Source organism: Gymnodraco acuticeps, unplaced genomic scaffold, assembly GCF_902827175.1.
Source record: "Gymnodraco acuticeps unplaced genomic scaffold, fGymAcu1.1, whole genome shotgun sequence".
Classification (NCBI taxonomy): domain Eukaryota; kingdom Metazoa; phylum Chordata; class Actinopteri; order Perciformes; family Bathydraconidae; genus Gymnodraco; species Gymnodraco acuticeps.
The window spans coordinates 4,863,495-4,891,472 of NW_022989810.1; the positions used below are offsets into that span (position 1 = coordinate 4,863,495).

Sequence of the window (27,978 nt, forward strand, 5' to 3'; positions counted from 1 at the left end):
TACAGTATGGCAGACTTTGTGACCGTAATTTCAATTTAAAACACATGAGGGGAAATCCTAGCCCGCGCTGCTTTTTAATGGGCCGTCATGGGATTGGAGTATGCGGAGAATGATTGAATATTGTGTGAGAAGGCCAGGAACGATCACGTCTCGCCTTCCGTTATGCAATCGACCATTCCCCCCTCACAACGCGACGTCTGGTAAAACCCTGAAGGGGGGGGGGGGGGGGGGGGGTTGAGTGCTGGAAACCTTAACGTCTAGACCGTATGACAAAAACATTTTTTCTTCTAAATGACTCAAGATCGTATAAAATATATCATATATAAAAAGAGCCAAATGAGATGTGATCCACCACAACAAAGGCAGATTTGGTGAATTGAAGCTGCTTTTAATGGTTGTAAATGAGTCTTTTTACACTGTAATGCATGACATCCTATACATATGGCTCCCATACAAAGCCGGCCATACTGTTTTATTTATATGATTGTGTCATGTCTGTTTTCTCCCTTGACTCGCTCCATCTGCTCAGCGCACTTTGACAATGTCAGGATAAAAAACTTCAAGGCACTGAAATGACCACTTTGTGAGAGCTTTTTCACACCCACTGTGTTGGATTACACCGCTGTGATATTTCGTTTCGATGAAGCAACTGAGACTACCTTTCCCGTTAAGTCCATTATATTCAAATGGGCCGGGACTTTTTTCTCGTCTTCACAACAAGACATAAAGTAATCAAAAGTTAAAAGCAAACACTCAAGGAGGCACTTAGCAAAAAAGAAAAGCTTTTATGATAAAACATTCATATACAGTGCAGGAGACAGGTAATCTTTGAGGATGATAGGGTTGTCTTGTGGTCAGTTTCAGTATAGTATGGCTTGGGGAGCCTTGTAGATGAATTCTCCTAATAACATCCCCGCCCACCCATCATCCAGCAGAGCACCCAGGCAGAAGAACTAATACCTGAGTGTATTCCTCCGGTGGTGTGAAGTAGGCCTTAAAGAGCTGTTGGAGGCTGCAGTAAAGTAGTGTTCATTACCTTGACAGACTGATGACAGCCAACACTGGCTGAGATGCAGACATATACATACTAAAATAAAAAGTATAATGTACAATTGTAATCTGTGCTACTTGTGCTATGCATACACAGTAGAATCTTCAATCGAAAACACCTATACTGTAGTTCCAGACTAGTTACAGTTATAGGAGGAAATACATCAATGTTTTCTGGTGTTCTAAGATGAAAGATCACTTTCTTGAATTGCTTCAGGCCCCGTTCACACGGAGACGATATCAGTTGTATCGGAGCCGCGGATACGGAGCCCGAATCTGATACACTTTGATAACGGCTCCCAAAGTGGGTAGGTCTGGGGACGAAACGCTTGCGGCTCCGTGTGTACGCCCTCTATACGATCATTTCCAGAAACGGTGACGCCATAACCACAACAACAATGGCGGATCACAGGGTTGCATTCGTGCTCCAAACGCTACTGACAATTATACAGATTTGAGTGCAAAATCTACAGCTCCTCCACCACAACCATCAGCAACAATTATAATATAATAATAATAATAATAATCGTCATCAGTCTTCTTCGCTGCTTTTGGTGTATTTTGGGGCGGAAGAACAGCGCCACTTGCAGGCCCGGCATATGTACTACAGCGTCTCCAGCGTTTTCAAGCGTTTTCGTGTGGACGGACACGTTTCTTGAGCCGATTCCGTGTGGGTGGAAGACTCATTTGAAAACGACTTTGGTTCGTGTGGATAGGGCCTCAATGCCTTAGGCTGAAGGAATCCAAATCAATGTGTTACAAATACTGCTGCTGGTGTGGATATTATAATATCTGCATTTGAAAAAAAGTTTAGTGGGAAAAGAATACCACTCTGGGTGTTAATATTCATTGATACGAACAAGTTGGTGATGTTCTTGACTATTTATTTAACCGTATCACCCTGGGACTTGGGCACATAGAGCATCCACACGTTCGTTTTTGCTAAGCACTGCCTCAAATCAACACTGACGCGGTTGGTCTCCCGGATAAGGAGAGAGAACATAACTCTGGATTTGTCTCATTGTGCATTGTACAACTTTTAGGATCTAATGAATTAGAAAAGGGCAATTCAACTGTTCTTCCTGGGTAGTTTAATTAGTAAAAAAACTAAAAACAGACACAAGAATTGTATTAACACCATTTGGCCACTATGAAATATTGTTTCAACATCCGGCACACTTTCTGGGGGCTTGGTATGGTCCATATGAATGGATAAAAATACTATGCAGAAACAAAGCAATTTATCCAAACTAAAAATGTGTTACCCAAACTATGAAATACATAATAATAATAATCCTCACTATGTATTGTTGTTTAAATTCCCATTGTTATCCACCCGAAGTGTTAGATAGCGCTCTCTGGGCTGGTGCAGTACTCTTTACCAATCATACATCTGGTTTTCTGAGACATAGGCCTGGGCGCATTGACTTCCTGCAACTTTTCTAAAAGATATAATGAATTATAGTGTGTTTGTGTGTAGGCTATATAGGCATATTTTATACTGTATCTTTCAAAGAATGTTTTTTTCAACATGCCCCTCGTAAAAGAGGTTCCTTTATCAATGCCTTAGCAACAAAAACGCAACAGTAGTTTCTTAGGTACTTGTCAGTAGAGACTTAAGGAAAATACTTGCCCATTGAAGAAATAGTTTGGCACGCAAACCCCCCACATAAAACCAGTACTTCTCATTTTTAGCCTCAAGTTTTTGGTCACATTAAACAAACAAGATATCATATGTTTAATTAGTGGGCTTTTGTGGTGCTGGCAGATTATGTTACCTTTGGACAGAGCCAGGCTAGCTGTCCCCACTTTTTCCAGTGTTTTTGCTAAACTAAGCTAACTGGCTAGCTGTAGCCTCATATCTACCTTACATAAATAAGAGTGGTATCGATCTTCTGAACTAAGTCTTGGCAAGAAAGCAAATGAGCTCATTTCCCAAAAATGTCAAAATACTGCTTGAGTTATTTGAGTTGAAAAGCCTTCCCAACAAAAAAGGCAATAGCTTCAGTGACATACTATGCTAAATCAATATTTATAAAACACATGAAATCTGTGGTTTTATCATGATTGCAACTTCTCCTTCTGTTAGGTAAAATTATAACCAATCCACTAAAAAGAGTGAAATAACTAAAGCAATACTTTCAATCCTTGATGTCGGGAAGTCAGTTCGCATAGGTTGCATGCGGGGTCAGCTTTAGGTCATACTGGGCATCCATTAGTGGCCTTATTTAGAGTCTTATTCTTTTAAGGGGAGTGATTGGCTAGCAAAGACAGAGAATCATTACCTTTGCCCGCCCCCTCCCTGCCAGAAGTCAATAATGAAGGATCATTAAAATGAATAGATGGACATTCCCCTTTTCTCCGGATCCTTATTGCAAAATCAGTGTCAGGGGAAATGAAGATTGAGCTTGGAGAAGGCGTCTAAAAGCCTCACAGTGATTGTCGTGAACTCATCTCCAGTGCCAGGCCCCTTTATCTACTGTAAGAGTCTGCACCTGCCTGAACTCTTGACTAGCAAGGGCTTTTACTGTAGCCCATTAGAGCATCCCTAATGTGCGCCACAATGTACTTCAACATAAACATTCTGTGTATGTACAGAAACATTTACAGCAAACAATAGAAGAATGATGGCTTGGGATGCCTTGGAGTGTTTTTCTGATGAAGAAATAGAGCTCTCTCAGAGTGAACTAGAAAGGGATATTGAATGCATCAGGTTTGATTTGGAGAATAGAGAAGTCACGTGTCGCGATCCCATAAACAGACTCTTAAAGATAATTCTCACTTTTGCACATTTAAGCTTAAGCTCAAACATCTGTCCCGCCGCTAAATTTGTATAAATCCTTGCATAACATTTCACGCATCACAAAAGAGAGGGAGAATGAAGCTTGAATGATTGCAGATGGAGAATAAAAGACGGCACAAGATTTTCCAGGCCCCATCTGGTTGCTTTTCGGAGCGTCCCCTTAAAGTGTCTTTTAAAAAGGTGATTTGTCTGTGCGTGTGCAACGATGTGACCATGGGTCATCTGCTGGTGCTGTCACATGTGAAATGCTCCCATGAAATGAGTACACCTGTGGAGCCCCACAAACCCCGCCCTAAACAGATAAAAAAAAACACATGTAAACACGTGCTCGAATCCTCACATATGTTTCTCGTCTTCCTTCTTTATCATGCTGAAGGTAATTGATAACGGTCTGTTTATAGTCATCTGACACATGTCTCTGGAGAGCAAAAAAACTCAAGGGACCAAAAAAGATCAAATGTACTGGCTCATGGGACAAAACTATCAAAGACTCCTTAGTATGGCCAAGCAATTATCTCTTAAAGCATCTCTTGAAGCCACCCCCATGGTTCTCTCAACATGCCCTTCATAACAGAGGCATATTGAGGATTTACAGCTTGCAGATGGCCGACGAGAGACGAGGGCAGGAGCTGCAGCACTGTGCCTATGCACTCACTTTATAAAAGCTGAAATCAAGGGCTCGCTGGGAATACAATGGAGGAGGAAGCAGGGCCATAAAGACTCTATAAATCCGTACAATGAAACTTCTAAGTCGTGCCCTCTGCCAGGTGCTGTGAGCATGCAGACCCTGGGGAGCAAATGGCACGCGCTGGAATCATTATGATCAGGGAATTCTTTTTGCATTCTCTGTGCTGTTGTCCCCACTGCAGGGGTTGCTTTAGCCATTGATTGGCAATGGCTGCATCTATCAGTTATTTATTCAGTGTGTCTGGCAGCAAGTCAGCTTGTGAGTCCGATCATTTGATCTTGCAATCATTGGCATCTCCACCTGAGTTCAGTCACAGCTCCTTTTTGACGATATTACTATTATTAACTGTCACTTTTATCCAAAGCAACTCATGATACATGTATTCAACCATAAAGAAACAACCACAAAAAGCTAACTTCGTACATATTTGATTTCCGCAAGTCTTTTCACACCACAGCAATATATTATGCTTGGAGCAAGTGCTTGGAGCAAGTGCCCCAGAAGTCTGGTGACAAAGATTTCACAGCAAGAAAGTTTGCATGGGCACCTAAAGTCAGCTGCTGATTCCTTTACTGTATGTTGAAACCTTAAGTTCAAACTTACTTTGAGTAATAAACATAGTTATTTTAATCCAAAACAGGATTTTCCCCGGAATCGTACTAAGTAGTTTAGTTTGAAATGTGATACAACTTAGCAGCTATTGAGCTATCTGCGGTTAGCAGTGCTTTTCCGTAGTTAAGTTTCTGCTCAGGGTAATTAACAAAGCAGATATACAGTATAGTAAGTAGAAACAAAACCAAATGGAATTCATACAACTGGTCCAGGTGCTGGAAGGCAGATTTAGTTACCTTAAGAAAAAAACCAAGCTACATGTTTCTTCTGGTGCTAGTTATTTTCTGGTCAAAGCATCATATCTAACATACAGCTATGAGGGTGGTATTGATCTTCTGGTCTAAGCCTTGGAGCAATTGCAAATACCAATGAAATAAATGCAGCTCATTCTGTTTAAATTAAAAACTTTAAAATGTTAGCTTATATTCTCTAAAGTTAAGCAGATACATCTTGGTAGCATTCATTGCAGTTCAGTGTTTGAACCGGTACAAAATATAATGCAATGATGTAAAAAGCTTGAACTCCACAAAGTATATTCACAAGAAAATGTCATCATCTGGTCATCAGATACAGACCTTTCAACAGTTTAGGTCAATAGGTTTTGAAGCTCCATTTGTTTTCAGATCATGAATATTCTACTGATTTAGTTAGCCCCCCTGCTTGACTGCTGCTTCGTGGAAACTACGGCCTGGAGTCATCTCTCAGCTGTGTCAAAGGGTATGCCGGCATCAGATGAAGAGTAAGGTAAAAAAGACAGGGTGCCAGGAAAAAGGGGCGTGACTGCATCTGTAAATAGTGGGGCTATTTTGGGCTTACCAGGGCCGTACAGGGGAGCGCCGCCTAGGCCTGCCTTCTGTCACTATGGGGATGGGCGCTTCATAACTTTGCTGGGTGGAAAAAGTCTGGAGGACTGGCAGGTGGTACACAGGAGCGTGGCAAAGCTCCCATGGCGAGGTGCTATTTTACTCTTAACTACCCACCACTAACAATACTCACTGGAAAACACACAGGCCCCTGCTTGTACTTGGCATATCAGCAGCTTGTTGCTTCTTATCCTGCTAAGTGTAGGGTTGTTTTTATTTCAAACATAAGGGGAAGACCAAATACCATCTTTTGATAGATTAAGTGCCATCTTGCTGGCAATGGCGTAGGAAGAATGTACACCTAGCACTATTTTGTGGCAATTTAAATTGTAAATATTCATTGCAATAAGAGTGTGGTGAACTAGCGGTTAACAAAACTGTATTTTCCCCTCCTCTTGTCAATGTCCAACTGTCTCCATTTCAGGTTTTATGAGGGATAGGTGCAGGTTGGAACAGTCAAAGGTTTAATAAGGTCAGGCCGTATAACACACAGATATCACACAGACAAGTCAAAGACAAAGCCTAGATCTAAAGCATAGCCATATGGGCCATACATGTAATAGTCAAAGAATGCTTTTAGAGGGGAAAAGGAGAAAAAAAGACAGAATCTATACCAAATGTAAGATTATTTTTTTTAGCGAAATTGTATTTTGCATTTTTTTTTTTCTAACCCTTAAATGGGCATTTAATATTTTGGAAAATTAATTGATTGTTATTTTCTACATTACACATATTACAATTTAATACACCCCTATTCCTCCTTATCACCAATATTACACCCGTATTAAAACAAAATGACTGTTACACCCTTATTATACGCATGTTACACTGTTAATTACAGCTATATTCCACTGTTATTAGACTCATATTTAACCCATATAACACCAATACTAATCCCATATTTCACTGTAATAACATTGTTATTACACCCATTTTACACATGGACACAGCCTGTCAAATAAATGTACCCCCCAGGATCCAGAAACCATTTAATGGTTAATGTATTTTTCCAAAAGCATTTTGAAAAGGCTCACTAAATCAGTAATGATAAAACAAAATACAACAACAATAACTGACAACTTAGGTTATGTATGGTCACCATTATGCCATTTATTAATTCATTGTTTAGAACATATTAAATGCACTTTAAACACATTTCATTTTTCATAAATATTTCATATTAAAGAGAAATATGTTTCACCTTGTGCCTACACAGAAACGCATTATAGAGTTGCAACAATCTTGTAACCAAGAAAAAGAGTAAGGCACAAAATAGAAACCTTATTTATACAGTTTAGTCATGCTATATACTATATGTCCAACAATGTATTAGGAAGCTATATTGTAAGCTACTGTCAGCTAAATGATCCTCGACTTTAGGTACTGTACGATGTGCATGCTCAGAAAGACCGATAACATGGAAAAAGACTGCAGCTGTGTGGAAAAAGAGTCAACGAAGGTACGTTTGTGAAGCGACAGTGGAAACTATGTTTGGTCTGGAAGCCAGTTTCTATGGTAAAGTGCATAATGTCTTTTTGTACATGGGAACCACTCAATGCTTTGACGGAAAAAAAGAAAAACTTGGACAATAATTTCACCAAAGTTAAAATCCTTTGGTTTACTCACATCAATTATTGCCAGCTGTAAGTAACAGTCCTGCCATCTTCTCAGTGGAATCACCCATGAGTTAAACTGAGCCTGCTGAAGACTTACATTATTCTGCCTATTTAGGTGCGAAACCTGCAGTGCAAGATGTTCAAATATATTGTCCAGGAGTATTCTCATTGAAATTCAGCAGGTAAGCATACCATTGTTCAACTATCTTATAGCTAGGGGAGGATTACACCTGCCTTCATAAGCCCCTGCAACCAGGAACTGTTGTCATAGGATATGTACTATATATTTCTCTGATTGTCTGTGCATCGTCACGTCAAATGGGAGGAGCGGAAGACTGGGACAGGATGTTAAAAACAAATACAAATAGGCACTAAGGTGAAAAGCATAATGCAGGGTAGTAGAAATGGTACAAATGATATGGAAACAAATGGAACAAAAGAAACAGGGTTGATATAAGCATAAGGCATATGTTTTTTCAAATACATGTTTATACAAAAGAATATCATACAATAACATTCAGTATAAATGAACAATGAGATAATAAATGAGGAAGCGAGAAAAAATACTAATCTATTCACATACTCCCTACATATTTTCCAGCCTTTTTTATTCTGTTTCCCTGTAAACAAATCATTGAAATGATATAAAACGGTCATATAAAAATGTCCAATTGGGTCACAATGAACCATTTGCATTTGTGTGACTGTTGCTAATATTTGCTGTCAATATTCCTGCAGTAAGGCACCAATTCGGTTGTAACAGATTGACTGCACAGACAAATGAGCCAAAGTGATGTAGCGTGACACTTATTTGTCCCATTAGCTTTGTCCATGCATTAGCATACAGTTCACACACAAATTAAGGATTGTCATTTTGTCAACGATAGAAGTAATTCAGTTTCATTGAGCCGTTTGGTCCACTAAATAACATCTGCTGTGTATTAAGGCAAGTGTAGTCGGATACTTTGCCCCTGATATCACTTCCCTTTTTGTAAATATAACATTTATTTGTTTATTCAAATGGAGCTTGCCAGTGATTGTCAATGTGAATATGCAGCAAGTCTTTGAGTTAGGAGGAGCTGAAGGCGATGATGGTCAGTTGGGAGGTCCTCGTCATAACTTTATTCTTCATCATCTGGATCTCTAGGTTGTTTTTGGTCCTCTTTTTGTTGATGCTGCTGTTTTTGTGTTTGTGCTGCTGCAGATGAGTTCTTGGAATCTATGCATGAGTGTGCACGGAAATGCTGGAGAGGTCGTTCCTGATGATCTCGTTAACTGTAGAGAGAAAAGAGACATTTGGAATCATTGATAACTAGTCACAATAAATGTCAATGGAGGATATTCAAATACTATTATTAAATGTAATGAAGAGATGTGACCTGGAAGGTACAGAGACTTGTGATAAAGGCTTGTCAGTTTATATTCCCTGCCAAGGCCGTATTTCCAACCAGGCAATGTGGGCCTCGGAACTCCAGAGGTTGCGGTTGAATAATCGAAAAATGACATCCTATGTCTGTTACCGACCACTTTCCCCTAGACTTCGATGGAAAACGTCATGAGGTCATGGAAAGATGTGAAGGAGAATTCTTAAGAACTTAGGAAAAGACAACCGCGGATCTAAGAAGTCCCATTGCACATACACTATGTGCGACAATAAACGTTTTTTTTTCTTTTACAACAGCTTTATTTAATAAATAAATATCATTAACAAGTTAAGACATAGGAAAACTGGATGAGCGTGGCATTGTATTGAAGAAAGACAGTACATGTTGCACAACCCTAACCTTAAAGTTATGCGATGACCCCAGAGGTGAAAGAAGTACTTAGATATGTTCAGTATCAGTATGAAATTAAACCAAAAGTACCAAAACTAAAAGTACCTATTATGGTTGTAGAAAAATAGTGGATGTCAGTAGCTGCAATCCAAACATATTGTTGTCATTACCAGCCTTTAAAACTGGTATCGGCCCTGTGCACATATCTCTGTTTTGAAGTCATCGTCCTGTCCTTCCTGCACTAGTTCCTGTGCCCGCGCCTTTCCCACAGTCGGGCAGACACAGAAGTCCCCTGCCTTTATCTGCTCTGTGTTCTTTGGCAAAACAGAGGGAAGTGACTGTGAAGATGGCGAGGACCCCGAGCCCTGAAGCTCAACGCAAACAAGAAGTTCCTCAGTCCCAGAGCTTACTGCGATAAAGTGGGCTGATGTAGACAGAGAGAATGAGAGAGAAAGTCTGGTTGAACCACCATCCCCAATGTAAGGAGCCGACACAGGAAGTCCACCCACTCTGAGGCCCAGAGTGGGCCTGCAGTGTGTTATCACCAGATACTGTTTGGTGATCGAGACCAAAACATCACTATTCTCTCTATTATGGGAATCAACAATGCGCTATTAACAGGAATTACATAAAAAACACTTTTATAATATACAAACTGATCCATTGGAAATGGAGTGGAGAAAAAACTATTACAAAATGTACATTTAACCTTATTGTTGAATCCCACTCAATCAAATATTGGTGGTGTGCGTCCAATTATTGTCATTATTAGCATAGGTAATGCCTCTTAAACACTTTATACTATGCCAAGGGTTTATATAGTCTTGATTGGCCCAATGATATTTCATTGTGATGATTACTTTAAAATATGTATAAACATGTCTTTTTCTTCAAATTTAAAATGTTTTTATTTGCGTTGAACTGTGAAAACAAGATGGTTTTTCTTATCTTCGTAAGAGACCTAACCACCACCGAGCAACAATCGGGGAATATCATAAATCAACTGGTACTAACGAAGAAGAGGTTGAAAAATAATAAATTGTTGTTATATATTGGGAATAAACACACACACACACACACACACACACACACACACACACACACACACACACACACACACACACACACACACACACACACACACACACACACACACACACACACACACACACACACACACACACACACACACACACACACACACACACACACACACACACACACACACACACACACACACACACACACACACACACACACACACACACACACACACACACACACACACACACACACACACACACACACACACACACACACACACACACACACACACACACCACACACACACACAGCACACACACCACACACACACCACACACACACACACACACACACACACACACACACACACACACACACACACACACCACACACACACACACACACACACTTTTTTTACACCCCTCCCTAATCAGTATTAACTCCCATTTGGAAAGATCCCACCTGTGCCAACACTGCGGGCTGTTTTCAGTTTTCAACTCGATTCCCCTCTAGGATAAACAGGCATTTACACGCCGAGGTTATTTTTAGCTCTGCCATCATAAAGGAAGTGTAAGCACATGTAACAATTAGATGATCAAACTTGAATGTCGCTGCTCTTTTCTGTTTGTGAGAAAACGGCTGCGGGAAATTTCAAAGAAGGGAAAACCCAACTGTTTGGCAGCAAAAAGCCACAAATGTACCTTTTATTTTTCTCTAAAGGAGAGCAATGGCTTCCTTTCTTCTTTTCAGTCACTTTCTAAAAAATAGTGACGTCTCCGTCGCCCACATATCAACTGTGGTGTTATTTTGTTGCCTTTAACCATCTAATATTTTCCATTGGCAGGCCTGACGATGTTCCATTCTGAAGAAAAGAGTGATAAAGAGAAAGGAAGAACTCTGGCCCGGGTGTTTTTCTTCGATGTGTTCTGTCAGCAATGTGTGAATCTCAGAAACAGGATGTGGCCAACTGTTACACCACAAGACAACACCAAGCTGCTATTTATAGCTGTTTAATGGGGTAGCTTGTGGCATTATTTACCTGCTAACTTCTTGGAAACTAAGACATTTGAAAAGAACAGTTGATGAAACTTGACTGACAGATAAACAGGTAATGAATACATCATGTGCATATGCTATATGTCTACCAGTTAGATGTTTGGCTATAGCTCAGAAAAAACAATTAACATTGAGAAAAGATCTTGTGTCACACTTCTGCCAATGCCTATTTTTCAGCTTTCCATTTGATCTGCCTCACCTTCCGTGAAGTGACTAGATAACCACAACAATGCAGAATTATGGGAAGACATGCTGGGGAACATTTTGTCCAGAGTGGAATTTTGCTCCAATAATTCAACCAGTTGCATAATATAAACAGGCAAGGGTATATAACAATATCTCCTCTTGTAAACTAAGCCCTGGAAAGGGGGTTGCAGTGTTTAAAAAATCCTGCCAGATGATTATTTTCAACTTTCCTGATCTCTATACGCAATTGCAGTATTATGTTATATGATAATATGTTTATTGTTAGATATGTACAGAAATGAACTCTCTGTGGCCTGGCATCCCTTTGAGGAGCGTTGGAAACTTGTGTCAGTTGCCCAGGTTAATAATGGCAAGCTGTTACTTGTAGGACACATCATGAATAAACAAAAAACAGCGGAAAATTTAGCTCAAAATATTCCCCTGATAAAAAAGAAAAGAAAAAATAGCCGTACCCTGCTAGCCTTAGTCAAACAGAATGACAACCTTTATTAGCCGTAGTGCCAGTGCAATCATTGAAGCGCAGTCAGGACCTGTCAGGACTTATAGTCAGGGCAGGGCTGCTGGGAGATCTTAGACAGGTGTGAGAGGGACACGAAAATATGACTGTATGATGCCAGACATATTCACCAGTGTAATGGACACATCAGCTCCTTTTCAAAGGCAACCAGTGTGTCTTGGCAGCTAAACACCCCCCACATCTACATCTTGTGTGACTGCTGGCTGAATGAATGTCGACATTAATTAAATAAACTGTCTGGAACCTGTGATGCATAAGAAATGATTTTCTTCTACCTGCTAGAGGGGTGGTGCTCCAGTACACATGCTGCCTGTGTAAGTGCTTACATTAACAATGCAGTGCAGGTCAACCTATACAAACGGCTTATTCCACCAAATATGCAGAGGTGGAGCAACAATGTGTTCATTATGTGACAGGTTGTCTAAAACCAACCCTAGCAGAAAGTCCAGACCAAAAATAGCACAGCTTTGAAATAACATGAGGGGCTGAGTAATTGTGGGCATGTCGCTACAGGTACTGGTGGGAATATACAATGTACTCTAGAAAGTCTACATCACAAGGGTTAACATACACAAAAACATTGCACAGCAGGTAATAATTCCTTCGAAACGGAAATGTAATACTCTAAAGTTAGAAACGGAGATGGTTCGATAGAATGTGCAAGATAACGTTTATGTAGCATTTTTTTATTGTCTAAATGATGACATTTCGTAACGGGATAAAGTCAAAGTGAATGGCCTGCTGCTGAATGCATGGGCCAAGTGACTGGAACAAGTTAAAACAAGTTATTACATCGTTTCAGATAATAATAATAAATAATAAAGATAATTCATTCTATTTAGAGGCGCCTTTCAAAGCACCCAAGGACACCTTACAATTCATAACATATTCGAATGAAAGGTTTTAAGACAGTACAAAGAATGCAGTCCGGGTGATGTTTTCTATGTGGGGTGCAGATGAGAGAGAGCTGTCCAGAGTGACACCAAGATGTCGTGTTTGAGTTCTTGATAAGCCATTAAAACAGTCAAATACGTGTCGCCATGTATTCAGTAGTATGTAACTAATTACATTTACAAACTATCCCTCCCAACCCTGGCTGTCATTTGGATCTTAATGGATCCTTCCTTGACTCATTCTAAACAACGAGAAAAACACCACACCCATATGAAGAGCTGCAAGAAATTCGAAAACCGATCTTACAAAGACGCGTTGTGATTTGCATTGTATGATGAGAAGAAGTTAAGGTAGTGCAACTTTGGCCTCCATATTTTTTAGTAATCCATGCATTGACTTTATGATTTAATTTGACTACTCTGAGAGTTCAGTGTAAACCTGACCTCCACTGGAGATTTAGTTAGCATTGTTAGAGGAGAGCGCTTTGCACTGAGGTTGTATTACAGCCAGGCTTCCTCAGAGAACAGAGGATGCCCTGTGGTGTGTGAGATGCGGAGCCGCGAGTCCTGAGAGCCACTTGGAGGTTCCTGCTCACGTAACACGATCTCCTTCAGCTGAATCAGGTCTGACTGGCAATGACCTGGCAGGGAGTGACTTCGCCTTCCCCTGGCTTCCCTCAGCTGATCATCCAAAACACGACCTTTGAACTCCAGGTTGTAACGGAGGCTTCCTGCCACTTTCCTGTTCTCACTTGAAGTCTCTTGATACCAAAGCAGTGGAGGGGCACCTTCCTCTCACTTTCACTACATGAATAAACGGCGGCTGTGCTGGGGTCAAGGACCTTCACACTGTAGCAAAGGGGGGTGTTTCCTACGCTTACCTTCTAAAGTAGCACATTGGGTTTGTGAGAAAGAGGAGGTAGCTTCCTTCTATTGTGGCTCCTAGACTCTTTGAGGAAGTAAGTACGAGTCATAAAACCGCCTTCATTTAAACACTAGCCTCAAATCTGTGCACTGGCTGCAAGACAGACTCAGAGTTAAACCTCATCTAAACTGTGACCATGTGATTTAGTTGTGAAGCCAAAAGAAAGCTTAAACTTGCTGGAGAGATACAATTGAATTTCCTGCTGCATATGACTTTTGTTTCCCCACTATATCAAATCTTCTCTCGGCCTCAGCAGAAACACTTAATGGACCATTTGCTGCCTCCCACGCACGGCTCAAACGGCTGGACGGAGAGATGCTCAGACAGCGTCACTTATCTTCCACTGATAACCAACAGCGTCAAAAAAAGGGAGGGGTCAGGGGTCAGAACGCACACACATATGACACGCGGGGAGAGGGAAATAAAGATGAAGAGACTGAGCGAGACACAATCATTATTCCCACATATAAACACAAATGGAAAGAGACAAAGTGTTCCACTAATGCTTCATCATGATAAAGTGCTTCATAAATTCATCTAAGCCTCGCAGGTAGACAGCTTCTAATCCATCGCAGGCATCCCTTTGGGCCTAATGATGTGATGATATGTACAGACAGCATATTTCATCCCCGCAGCTAGGCTGATGTGTGAAGCTCTGGGCTTTCCCATGTGGAACCACTCAGTCTCCACCACTGACAGAGGAGATGGGGAGAAGAAGAAGGAGACAAAAAGGAAGAGTGAAAGAGATAGGGCTGCAGAGCCACAGTTTACCCTGAGAGCTGAGGTTGAACAACTGCCCTGCAGCAGCTGTGTGCTACGTTGAAAACAAGCCAATCATCTCCTCACACAGCTGAGGTGAACAATGACGCCATTAAATACAGTTGATAGATAGATATATTTCCACTGGGAAGATTCTTTGTCTTTCTGGCTTTTATAGTTACAGGTTGATTCTTTTTGTAACATACTGTTGAGCTGAGGATCTGTTTCAAATCATTAAGAAGTCGAGAAAGTTTAATCGTTACCACAAAGCAACAAGCTTAACAAATAGTGGCCCTTTGCTTTTGTATTTGTTGCCCTGGGTCTTGCCTCTCAGGACCTATACACTTTTAAAAAAAAATATTTTACTCTTAGTTTTGTCCTCTTATCCGCACGGAAATAAGGTTTTGGGTGTCTTAAGACACCTTGCGTATTCAAACTGGTTACTTTGTACCCGTGTTTGAAAAAGGATGATGTCATCTCTTAATTAGTGCAGCACATTGTTGCTTTGTGTAATGAACATTCGCCAAAAAAAGTAATAACGTTTTTTTTTGCAGTTTACGCCAGTAGAAGGACAGAAATAGTATTTTCAAAAAAACCTGTATATGTCTAAGGCCTCAGGCAACCCACAGCCTGCCCCATCTTTACCGGTTATGTTCTTTAAGATGGCTATTCAGCCTGAAATGAATATCTGGGGATGCCCTTCATGGAAGTCATGGAAAACAAGAAAGCAAGAAGCAGTTGATTTGAAAAGAGAGGGAAATGAGAGGAAAGAAGACATAAGTTGTTGGACAAAGGTGACAAAGATGGACAATGACACTAATATACTGTGTGGAATCGTGTTTGTGACCATATTTGAAACTTGATTCAACAGCACATAAGAGATGCCAAATAAGTTATACAATTCCTCTTCAGGAGAACTGAAGAGAAAAAGAAGAAATAAAGCATGGAGTGTAAACAGTGAGTGCTCTGATGTCACTGAAGAGATTTCCGATCGATATGTCTGCTGCTGTTTTTAGACAAGGGGCTCCTGGCTCAGTTGGATAAGAGAGCTGGAGCTGCCCGGAGAAACCAGAATGACATACTCTCTGCGCCTCATGTGGAGAGTCAAAGTGGAGCTGTGAGTCTCAATGTGCCTCACTTCTCAGAGCACATGGTTGATGGCTCTTTGTTGTCAGCTCAATCTGACATGTTGCCAAAGATTGAGAGTTGAGAATTGGTTTTAAATTAAAATCACTCGAAAAACAGCCAAACTATAGACATGCTGTGATCCTGGCTCGACCAATAAATCACCAGTATCCCAAATTAGAAATCTAAAGACAACAACTTTTACTGAAAGCCCCACCACTGATGTGCTTGTTTTGGCAACGGGTGCATAAGCTTTTGTCTTTGATCTCGCATGGTGTACTGTGCCTCTCCCTATCTCACCTCACTCTGTCTCTCTTTGTGAGCCTGCCACTTCCCTCTCCTCCTCCTCCTCTCATTTCCTCCCAGGCCCAGGAGGGGTGTGCTCGCTCGAGGTCGGTCCCCAGGGAGGATGAGGGGGTGGTGTTTACAGGGTAGGAGCTGCTCTCCAGTGCCCTCAGCACTGACTGCTCTGTAATCACTGTGCAGTCTGACTGCATTGCAAACAATAACACAATTGGAACATAAATGAACTTCATTTATTTTGACAGAGTGACAGGTTTACCTTTTCTTATCCGACACAATCAGAATCAAAAAGCCTTAAGCAGCAAGGTACAGATAAAAGGCAAAAGGAAAAAGAGTTACCTACACAGTAAATCAAAAGTTAGCACCACGTTATTCAAAAATAAAGTAGTAGTTTTTTTAAATAAGTGAATATATAAAAGTGTCAAAGTAAGTAAAGAGTCGGTAACACATTGTAACCATTGTATATATAAATATATTCAAATAATCTTGTGAACCTTAAATATACATTGGGACCATTTGGTGTCCAGAATCACAGGATCACTAACCTGACTATCAAAAGTGCATTCGCACATTAAAGGAATATTCTAGATTGGTGTTAGTTACTTATCCATAGTCAGTGTAAAGTAGTTGGCAGTCAGCCAATCACGATGTTTGAGAAACATTGAGTTGTACTTGTATATACTACTGAATACAGGGACAAGAACCACGTGAATTATAGCCGCCTAGGGTAAATGCATGGCCGATACAAAAACAAACAAAAGCAATCCGTAAGTGTTTACTGTATTTAGATTTGTCTCCTGTTGTCTATGCGTTAAACTCCATTAAAAAAAAAAAATCTGATTTACCAATGATACGTTTTTTTGGGGGGGGGGGCAACATATGTATTGCTGCTGCCCTCATCCACAACATTAAAATACTTTGCTTCAGTAATGGTATGGTGCTTTCTGTTTTTGCCCAAGCTCGGGGAGTGCCAACCGCGATACAGTAAGTAGAACAGTTAGTAGGATAAGTACCTCGTACAACCCCACTTGAACCATTCCAAACTATCCCTTTTAACATAGTGTGTACTTTTTTTAACAAAATATGAAAAGGATGCCGCAAGGTCTGATTGACAGATTGCTGTTAAAATGATGCAGTGCAGCAAACAAAAGCAGCAAACTGGTGCTTCCAGTTATCCTAATTACACAGTTCAGTTTGATTGCGTGGTGTAGTATTTATTTAGCTGCAGTGGAGGAATAGCACTATAGAACCCAACAATCAAAGTGTTTATCAAAAGCAAACAAAGAGGAAGATAAAGAACTTCTGACATAGAGTGTGTGTATAGACTGTGAGAAATCGAAAGCTCACTTTCACTGAACTGCTAAAGCACAACTGAATATAGCAAACACCAAAGGCTATGAGTGAAACACACCACTTTGTGATTGAGATATGAGAGGAGACAGATTACAACTGTTTGTATGGCTCATTACCAATAGGTTTATGGTGAAGTAACTCAGCCATCTGATAAGCCCACTGTGATTGATTTAGAATTAGAAACGTATGCTGCCACGGAGGCTCAAGATTTCACTGCTTCTAAAAATGGCACAGATCGAAAAAATATGAGCATATTGAAACAATCATACTTCTGTGGGTTGCAGCCGTCTGAGGGAGAATTTGGCAGCGCACCTTCATGTGATAGGATTTATAACTGCATTTGTATAGCTTAAATCACCTGTTGCCTGTCAGAGGTTACGTGGGATTTCAGAATTGTTGTCTTTTATTTATATGTAGAGCAGAATTGTCCAAAAAGGTTTAGCTCAGTGCAAACTTTATTGTTCACCATCCATCACAGACAGATGGCTTAGAGAGGCGCCTTCCTGTTTTGTAATGTGCATGTCTACTTGTATTTGCACACAGTGGCCTTTGCTTAACCTGTCTGTTTTGCCATCCAAGCATTAGCTGTGCTTGCTGTCATCTGCTAGTAATAGTTTTACTCTTTGAGGAAGCCAAAAATGGTTGGTTTTCACTCAGTTGGCCAGTTGTTTCAAACCAAATTGGTTTTGAGCATAGTTTAAGACTCTGCCTTTCTTCTTGGTTTTCCTCTAAAGCCCCTTTCCCAATGGACGGGGAAAAAAAATGAACATCTGGCTACTGTCTTTAGTGGGAAAGGTTACAATCAGGATTAATTAATGGGTACTAATCGGCTCTATTTCTGACCCACTGTTATGGACCAACCTTTTTCTGGTGATATGCAATGTGCTGCTGTCCTCAAAGCCTCAAAGCTACCAGACTCCAATGAGAGACACCGTATTTGACCTCGCCGGTTATCAAAACAGAATGAAAATGAATCAAAACCGTCTTTGTTAGTCTTCCAACAAATCATCAACTATGATTTCAGAGTGAAAAACAGAGGGACAGATATCAAAAGTTTCTGATGAAAACAATAATTACGGATAAGGCACTGACAATATCTATTACTGTTTACTCACTCTGTTTTCCACTGACGGTGAACATCAAGAATACAATAAATAGAAAGGCAAACTTGTCTATCAACACTCTTTAGTGTGTTTTCTTCATTTAGAAAATCTGCATGTCGACACAAAGTCAACTAACCCGAACTACCACCACCCTGTTTTCCAGTGACCTGGTAACAGAGAGACCAATGTGTCTTCTGGCAATTAGAAAGCAGTTTATCGATCATTCTTTATGGGGTTTTCTATGTAACACTGGGTCCAGGGTTGTCATTGCCTATGGGTTGTCTTACAGCTTTGTAAAGCATTCCCTGATTAAGGAAGAACATTTTTTTTCTGATCAAGAACCCTGACGAGCTTGACATTGGGATTTGGCATCCACAAGTCTCTAAAAGGCACTATGCTAAATCTTAAAGAAAGCTCCTGCTGCGCACAAGGAAATGGCCTCTCTGTTTTCACCTTCCTCGCTGAGCTGTAGTACTGAAGCAGAGTGTGATCTGATTAACACTGTCTGCTGACCTGGGAGTTGCCCTACAACTTTACATCCTTAGCTGCCATGGGGATTCAAAGACACAGGAGGAGGTCGCCTCGGAGCACATCGCGGACCTATTCCAGTCAACCAGTCCAGAGGAAGAGGAGATCTTGGCAAATGTTACACCTATCTCTTTTCTATCAACTTTGCTTTGATATGTTTTATAGACAGACAGACTTTCATACATCTGGAGACTGTAATGTTTTTTTTTTTTTAAAGCTGGGTTGTAGTCAGAGAGGAAGAATGAGCAACTATTCCAGAGATAGTAGGTGAGACAGACACGTTCACTGTAACCTGTAAATCATAGAATTGCATTTTCACCTGCTTCTGTTCGTGCTGTTTCCAATCAAACGGTTTTAACAGTTGGCTGGGACGGAGGGAGTGAACCTGCCATTTAAATACCTTAACAGACACTGGGGTCTGTTATTTCACTCGATGATGCAGTAAATCCAACTGATTTAATTAAAATGTACATGACATTTTCATTCACGCAGTGTTTAAGGGCCGAGCTTTCCAACTCAAGCTCCCAGGGGACTTGATGTGATTGATTTACAACATGAGCAGAAAGAATTGTCTTCTGGTAAGTCCAATGGAACAGAAGGGGATGTTGTTTGTTCATATAGAACAATAGTACCACTTGTACGGCAACTTTAAAGAATATAATGTTAAATGTTTGTAATTATTTGCCATATTAATTGTCTATAAATGACTTTTAAATATTTTTTCAAACAGTTTGTAGCTGGGAATGAATACAAAACACCCTGACCATTGTTGTTATAACTTTAAAGTGTCAGTAAATGATTTAAAATAATTACTTAACACAATAACGGCTTTAATATTTTACTTTAACCCCCTATATTTTGTATTAAAATGAGTACAGTAATACTTCGTAAATTGTTGGTAGCACACTATAATTTAAGGATGTTTTTAAGTGTTTGTTTATGTATTAGCCAACAACTATTAGCTTTTGTAACAATAGTGGTAAATGAACAGGTGGCAGGAGTTGATTCCTAAATATACACGTGAAATGGAACATATACAACAGTGGGTAAAGTGAATTCCATATTATATTTTCATTTGACATCTTTAGTTTACTATAAGATTCTTTGTGAAGTAGCTTGTTCTTTGCCGCAGTTTATTTATATAGTAGTTTGTATCTTGGAGAACGAGCCCATGCATGGATGCAACGAGTCAGTTAGAAAAACCAACATCTGCTCATACAACTATATCAACGCGTTTGCATTTGTTTTTATATACTGCTTAGAAACGCTATAAAGCAGGCGAGAGTGTGGTTAGGGGGTTGTTAGCTGCTATACCATATTTCAGTACTAAACAGCACAGCAGTTAGTTAAAAGCCCCTTGGCCTTCTTCTGCTAAAGACCATAATGGTGAGGTTTTGCTCAGCCTTTCATCGTTTAATCTCTCAATGCTTGACGCTATAAAAAAGGATTACTGAGTGTGAAAGCATTTCCCTGTTTGTTAGAACGTTGTTTTGAGAGAAACTGAGCTCAGCTGAGTACGATCACAAGAGTCGGGGGACCCATTGAGGTTTATAACTGCCATGGGTCAGATGTCAACAGTAGGACGCATACAGTTCAGTGGTTATGATCATTCCCTCCCCTGAAGTAAACCCTTTCACCCACTGCTTAGTAAGTCTCTGCACTGCGAGCAGCCACTGGTGGGAGAGGAAGAACATGTGATCTTTAACTTTCGCCATGTTTATCTTTCTTTAACTTTTGCTGTTTGGATCCGAATGGTTTCAGCGTTGTGTGTGTGGAACAGGGGTAGTGGTAGAAGCTGCCGGGAACAATCCCCATGATCGCACTACTGCTCCTTTCTTCCACTTCACATTTTCCCCTCTTTCTCTTAGCCTGTCTGTGTCTCCTTTATTCCTATGTCTGAGTGGATTCTTCTAATGCTCACTGAATATTACTGGATGTGAGGACATGTCAGAATTTCCTGACCCCAAAAAGAAAAAAGAAAAGAAATACATCTCGGGGCTAACGGCCCTCCACTTTTGGCCTATAAGCCATGGCAACTGATATCATATTTTAAACAAAAAAGATATGTATAAATGCAAACGTTAACTATTGCACTAAATGGTAAAAGAGCATCTTTAAACATATCGATGTTATCAAGATGAAGTACACCATTGTTTAAAATTCTGTCCTGATAAATGAATTTTGGACATTAGTTTGATTATGCCGTCATATGCCTACGTCATACTGTAAAGCCATTTATTCCAACAACATCACGACCTGCCCTTCATGTGAGTTTAAGACCCAGGTGTTGCAAAATAAACATATAAGGCCAAGTCAGTATTATGCTGTATAAATAGGAGTACATTACTTCAAAGATATTTTGCATTTTAAACTCTTATTTCTCCTAATTCTTTTTCCTCTTTTAAATGCCCAAATCACTGATATATATATATATATATATATATATATATATATATCACTGATCAGCTGCTGTAATTATAATTGTTTCAGTCAAATTCATTATTTGAACAGTTGCGGTTCACATTATCCAGCGTGTTTGGAATGATTTGTCAATGGACTGTAACTCTTAAACAGGGGACATGTGCGTGCCGTTTGGTTTATAGTTTTGATTCCACCGGGAATCTCACTCTTTCGAAGTTCATATCTGCATCTGTATTTCACTTTCCTCCTCTCTCTTTCTCTCTTTATGACTATCTCTCCCACCCTCTTCTTTCTAATGTATCTGCACATGGAATTGACGGCAAGCTCTGCCAAGAGTTGCAAAACCCAAAGGCTTTCCCCATCCCTACCGGCTGGATTAGACTTCTCTGTTGACATCCATCGCTACAGGATACTATTTCACTGAGCTAACAGATTTCAGATGGGGAGCTGTTATTAAGCGCTCTGGAGAAGGAGACCTGCTCCTGTTTACTGACGCTGCAGGTATTTACATTCACTAAATACAAAACCAAAAACACTGGAACATCAAGACCAGAGTATCTCAGTGTGGTTATTATGATCAAATGGAGCATCTCCTCTGATCCTGTTCTCCCCGTAGAGAGTCAACACAGATCAAATGTGTCTTTCTGCAAATACATTCTGCTTGTTTTAGTATATCATTTCCCAGTACTGTATGATTTGTCCATGTACTCAGATTTTAATTCCAGCAGGACATATCCAAGATTCAAGGCAACAAAAAAAAAAAAAGGCGTTTGAGGTTCGTAATGTGGTCGCAATAATATCAGCTATCCCTACGGAGGGACAGTGTTTTATGGAAACGCAGTACTGGTGTAACGTTTGCGGAGATTACAGAATGTTCTTTCAATCACAAACAAACCAACACAGTAACCATGATCCAATAATAACCCTTAAAGGGCCAAAGGGATGTCAATTCTGCACATGCCACAGAGCCATGTTTCCTTCAGAGCAGCTGACCCAGAAAACAGTGTATGGGGCCATATACATGCTTAAATGTTCAAAAAGGTCCCGTTTCTCAAACTGCCTTTTTTACCCTCTGTCTGAAACCAGAGCACGGTCTGTTCTGATTGGTTAGCTGGCTGGCGCTGTTGTGATTGTTCAACCGCTTTGAGATGTCCCGCCCGTTATCCCGCTCGAAATCTGCCAGTCCATCATGTACAATGTGTTGGAGCGCTAGCCAATAGAAGTGCGAGCGTTACATAGTGATGTCATCATGTTTCAGAAATAAACAAAGGAGGCCAAAAGAGGCATTTCAGGCACGGGGGTGGTAGTGTGTGGGAGGGAAACTCCCCCCGGAGGAAACCTTTTAAGGAATCCCCCAAAAGCATCACAAGGCCCCTTTAAAACGCGCCCCCCATTAACTTCAATTCATCAAGATTGTTTCCGTATTTGGATTTTCTCGTTCAACATCGAGGCATGCGAGAAATAAATCAAGTTACACGGAGTGAGTTATTTATATTCGAATGTCCATTTTGGTATTGAAGTAGTCCTTAAATAGAAACTTCACCAAGTTACAGGTAACAACCTTACAGCCCTGTTAGTGATCATGCTGTCAGAGCCGTCAACAACACTGACATTTGCCATGTTATGATTCAGTAAAGAGAGTGTCTGGCCCCATGATCACAGATAGTATACAGGAAGATCCCGGCCAAGCCACAGGCCCTGTCTGAGTCCTGACCCGCTGTGATCCGTGTGGCTCGGTGGCTTTTCAACACGTGCTTCCTCAACCTCAGAATGTGAGCCACATAAACCGAGTCTCTAAACTGCTGTGTTGGTAGAAAGTATAAGAAATACATGACGTACGATGAACTGAAGTAATATCACTTTAATGAGTAGATTTCAACTTGGAGAGGGAAACCTTGTGGCTTTACTTTGCTACATTTGATTGTATATCACTGATGTCAATTTTCCTATTGGCAGATCACTGAATTCCATACAATGACAACATAGTGTGGCCACTTTTTAAACAGCTTGAAAATATGGAAGAAAATACAGAAATCACTCTTTACGGTAGCAGATCTGCTATACACATTTGGGCCAAATCAAAAGTCTCCGATCTAAATGTGTGCGTGTATCAAATCCCAGACACAAAAGAAACCCAATTTGTTTAGATAATTTAGTTCTTTAGCAGACACATTCTTTCTCAGTGACTGTGGATATTATGACGGAGCGACTGAAACCAGACCAGATCCTCTGGCTCGCACACGCACGCTTAAGAAGCCAGCGCGCTGCACTGATGAATGGACTGAATTCGTACTGATTCATTTTGCAGCGCTTATCAAAACGTATAATATTTCCAATTGTTCTTACAAATAGCTAAAAATCAAAGCGCTAATATTGTTACCCACCCACCGACCGCCCATTGCCACCGTCATGTGTAACCACTTAGATACAACTATTTGCTAAACTGCCAGCAATCTTAGACAATAGAGTCTATAATTGAGTGGATTTTACGTTAGTGTTTAAGATAAAACCATACAAAAAAATCAAATGGAGGCTCTTATCTTTAGCCAATGGGACAGGGATAAAAGAGATGTAAGAAGAAACAGACCAGAGCATGTTAACTCAACTGCGAAGGTATTCCTCTTCCATTTCAAATGTGCAACTCAATTCTCTGGGTTCCATTTATCGTTACTTCCACATCCAACTAATCTAGTGTATAATCAGACTGGTATTTTCTTTACAAGAGTAACTTCAAGTTTCTCACCATTTGCTTCTATTAGGTAAGGTATTACGTTTTTATTTACTTATTCATTTTTTAATTCTAGCTATGCTTCTCTTTTTCAATGTGATATTACTACAAATTCAGTTTGTAAATTAAAATGTTTGCATTTTGGCACTTTGGCATTTGTGTTCATATCAATATCATATTGCATAATGAGGTCTATCATCTACTAGGGTAACTACACATGCAATACAATGTAAATGCATAAACATAGTAGCATTTGATGAAAAACAAATGATATCAAATACACAACTCATACATGTATCATTAATATCAACGTATTCTTTGTGAACATGTATGAGACTGTTTATCGCCCAGCCCTAAGCTAATTGATCAGGTAACACGATACTCAACCTCCTCTAAAACAGTTTAGAAGAAAACATCCTTTGCAGTTTTTTTATCCGAATGAAAATAAATAATATAAAATATTTTGCTGATCCCAAAAGTCTAGTTGTTGATCTACAGTTTAGGATTGAAATGACTCGTGAGGGCCAATCCTAGAGAGCAGCCATCTATTCATTTTTCCTATGACTATACAACTTCACAAAAACTTGTACTTCAGTGTGTCAAGAGCTGCCAGGAAAACATGATCCCTAATATGAAAATGCAAGCAATGACAACAAGAGTAAAGACAACCCACATCCTCTTTGTAGTCATAAATAATAAAGAAGCCATCACCCTTTGCCTTGCACCCGTCAATATCACTATGTCTAAAAGGAGACTATGTTCTTGGCATTGCACTTAACCACAAGACAGCCTTTCTTTCTGTGCACTAATTAGCTGGAGCTTGACCTGCCTCCCAATACGCCGGAGGGTCAGAGGTGGCGGGTTGTGAAAGCACGGGCTGTCACTGGAGCTTCCGCATCTCACTGATTCCACTAACTAAAAGAGACACACAAATACATACAGCCCCAACATACAGGAGCAGCTCTGCTTTAGTGAGTCCCATTAGACACTTCAACCTCCACTTTAATGAACACACGTCTAAATCCTCTCTCTCTTTGCCCCCCCTCCAATCCCAGAGCCAGCCTTGCGGCACACTCCAATGTTTGCGACTCAGCATGTTTTCAGCGCGGTGCGGACGCGCTCTCAATCATCATTAGAGGTTTTGCGGAGTCCTGGGGTCTGGGCAACTTGCCAGGATGTGTAAAAGTTTCCATGAGGAAAGCCTCGAGTTGCCTTCAGAAGCATTGGTGGTGGACGGAGATCCTCGGGAAGGTTAAAATGCCTTCTTTTTTTTTGTCGCCGGAGGGAGGGAAAGGAGGGCCCGACAACAATCCTGTTTTCATTTTGAGAAAACAAGCTGCGTAGAGTTTCAAATGCACCAACCTTGAATTGGAGGAGGAAACAATCACAAGGGAAACTACGCTGTAACGCGAGGCAATCAGAGCACATATGTCAAATGTCAGAAATCGGCAGAGGCTGCGTTGCACCCTGTGTTTTTCTTATTTTGGGGAATAAGGGCCCTCTGTTTCCAAGAGAGGCAGCTGGTAGAAATCTGGCCCTCTGATTAGCACAACTTCATTTGCCGTGTGCTGCATTCAGCTGCACTTCATGATATCACCCGTCGCACTAGCAGCTAATAAGACCGGACACACGGCAGCAGCCCAATAGAACCAAACTGAGCACAACCAACACACTGCTTCTGCTCCAAGCACACACGTGTACAAAAACATCTGCAGCATAATAAACACCAGGAACAGATGACAGAGTAAACAGTTGGCAATAAAACAAAAAGCCATGTCTAAGTTCAAAATAGTACATGTGTGATGTGTGTGTATGTGTCCGTGGTTGTTTAAGACAAGAGGGGGTATGATGTCATCACAATTGTTCCTTCAGATGTGTGACAAGGCATGCTGTCATTTTGGCATTTCTTTATTTGGCCCAATTAGCAGGCCGTACAAGACAAACTTGGAAGTAGCCAACGCATTTTTCCAATGAATTCTATTGTTATATACACTGATGTCATTTGACTGGCGTTTTGCTCACAGTCATGTGCCTTGTAAAGTGCACATAGCGGGCTGTGAGTAAGTACGAAATGTCTTAAAACTTCGGTTTTATATCCCAATATGCGCTTGTTTACAATGATGAGTCAACAAGGGTGTTTTATCCTCTTCTTACTACTTTTATCTAAACCATGCTGATCTATCGCATTATTTCAGCTATGAGAAGTTGGACGGCCTACATGCCACTGTGTGAAAATGGCTGCCTGTAGATCTTACTGCCTTCTGGATTCTTCCCATAAACACATTGTAGATACCATTGCCTCACATCTTGCACTATAAGCTATAAGGAGGTGTTTTGCAGATTACAATGGAGACTGTGTATGGCAGTCAGGGGGGTTGACATCCCTGAATCCCTCCATACTAACCGAGCTCCTTGTGGTACAGTAGCTCAACGTTGATAAGTTGAGTGATTTCTCAGGGGCTGTGTAAAAAACCTGAGCCCGGCCAGAGAGACACATTTCTTCTTGCTGATGAGAGCCGGAGGCCTCAGCGTTCGAGCGTGGGAGGCGCTCCACTCTTGGGGAAGATCAAGTGTGCTCCAGCAGACTCCAAATCACCGGCCCTGGATTGCTGGGGAGGAACGCTACTCTACATGGCTGGCGTTAAATCACCGCCGCTGAGGTGAGGTCATCCGCTTGTCTTCTCTCTCTAATGGAGCGCTCAGCTCGCTAACGTACGGTCCTAATGCGTGCGGACGGGGAGCGGGATGCCCTGCAAGCTGCCTTCCGATCTTATTTATTTTAGCTTAAGGCTCATTTGAGGGGTTTGGGATAGGGCCGGGCCTGGGCACAGTAGATGCCTTTGGAGTATGCTGTTACCACCGCACACTTACAGGGACTCCAGGAGCTCACCACAGATTCTCGCACAGACATTAGGTGATGCAAAACGGCGGCATATTGAGGTTTTTCAAGGGGCTGCCTTACTGTCCTTGGTCAATCAATACACATTCCTGCGCGTCACTAATGCAGCTGTAATCACTGGCTGAATACATTTGGCCACCGGGTTGGAGAGATCGAGCCTGCTAAAGTGACAGTGGATGGAGTAGCGGGGAAGAGAATAAGATTACATGATTTCACCTTAGCAAGTGCTGTGTACATTTAGTATATCTTCATACTGTTGGTGTAAAAGGAACCCTTGCCAACCTTATTAGAAAATGCAAAATAAAGCTACAGTTTCACTTCATTCAATTAATGCTGAAAGGTAAGCTCCTGCCATAAATATTGAAAACAGAACTTCAAATTTTGTTTCAATTTAGAGTTCCAGAACATTTCTATTGACTCAGAAAAAAAAGAAAGAGAAAAGAAACAGGAAAGAAAACGTTTTTGGGAATCAGTTTATAGAGCTGATAACAGACAGACACCCCCCCCTGTGTCTGTATTGTATGTTTATGAGGTGAGGACTAATGGGACTCATCCGGACTGACATATATGCTGACAACTGCATTTCAACTCAATTACAGTTCCACAGCAAAACTCCCCTGATCCCCTCGTGCCCATCACCCCTCTACTCCCAGAGCTGTTGATTGAGGTTTACACACACACACACACACACACACACACACACACACACA

The 27,978-nt window shown here is 40.8% G+C and overlaps 1 protein-coding gene across 5 annotated transcripts in view; it reads right to left on the minus strand.

The window, feature by feature from the left end:
* Window positions 1-7,101: 7,101 nt before the first annotated feature.
* Window positions 7,102-27,978, minus strand: part of LOC117553822 (nuclear factor of activated T-cells, cytoplasmic 1-like) — a 62,531-nt gene continuing 41,654 nt past the window's right edge. For all 5 annotated transcript variants that reach the window (XM_034227901.1, XM_034227923.1, XM_034227894.1 and 2 more), the window contains one exon: window positions 7,102-8,907. In XM_034227901.1, the coding sequence (XP_034083792.1) occupies window positions 8,852-8,907 (56 nt within the window). In that variant the 3' untranslated portion in view covers window positions 7,102-8,851. The remainder of the gene's footprint in view (window positions 8,908-27,978) is intronic.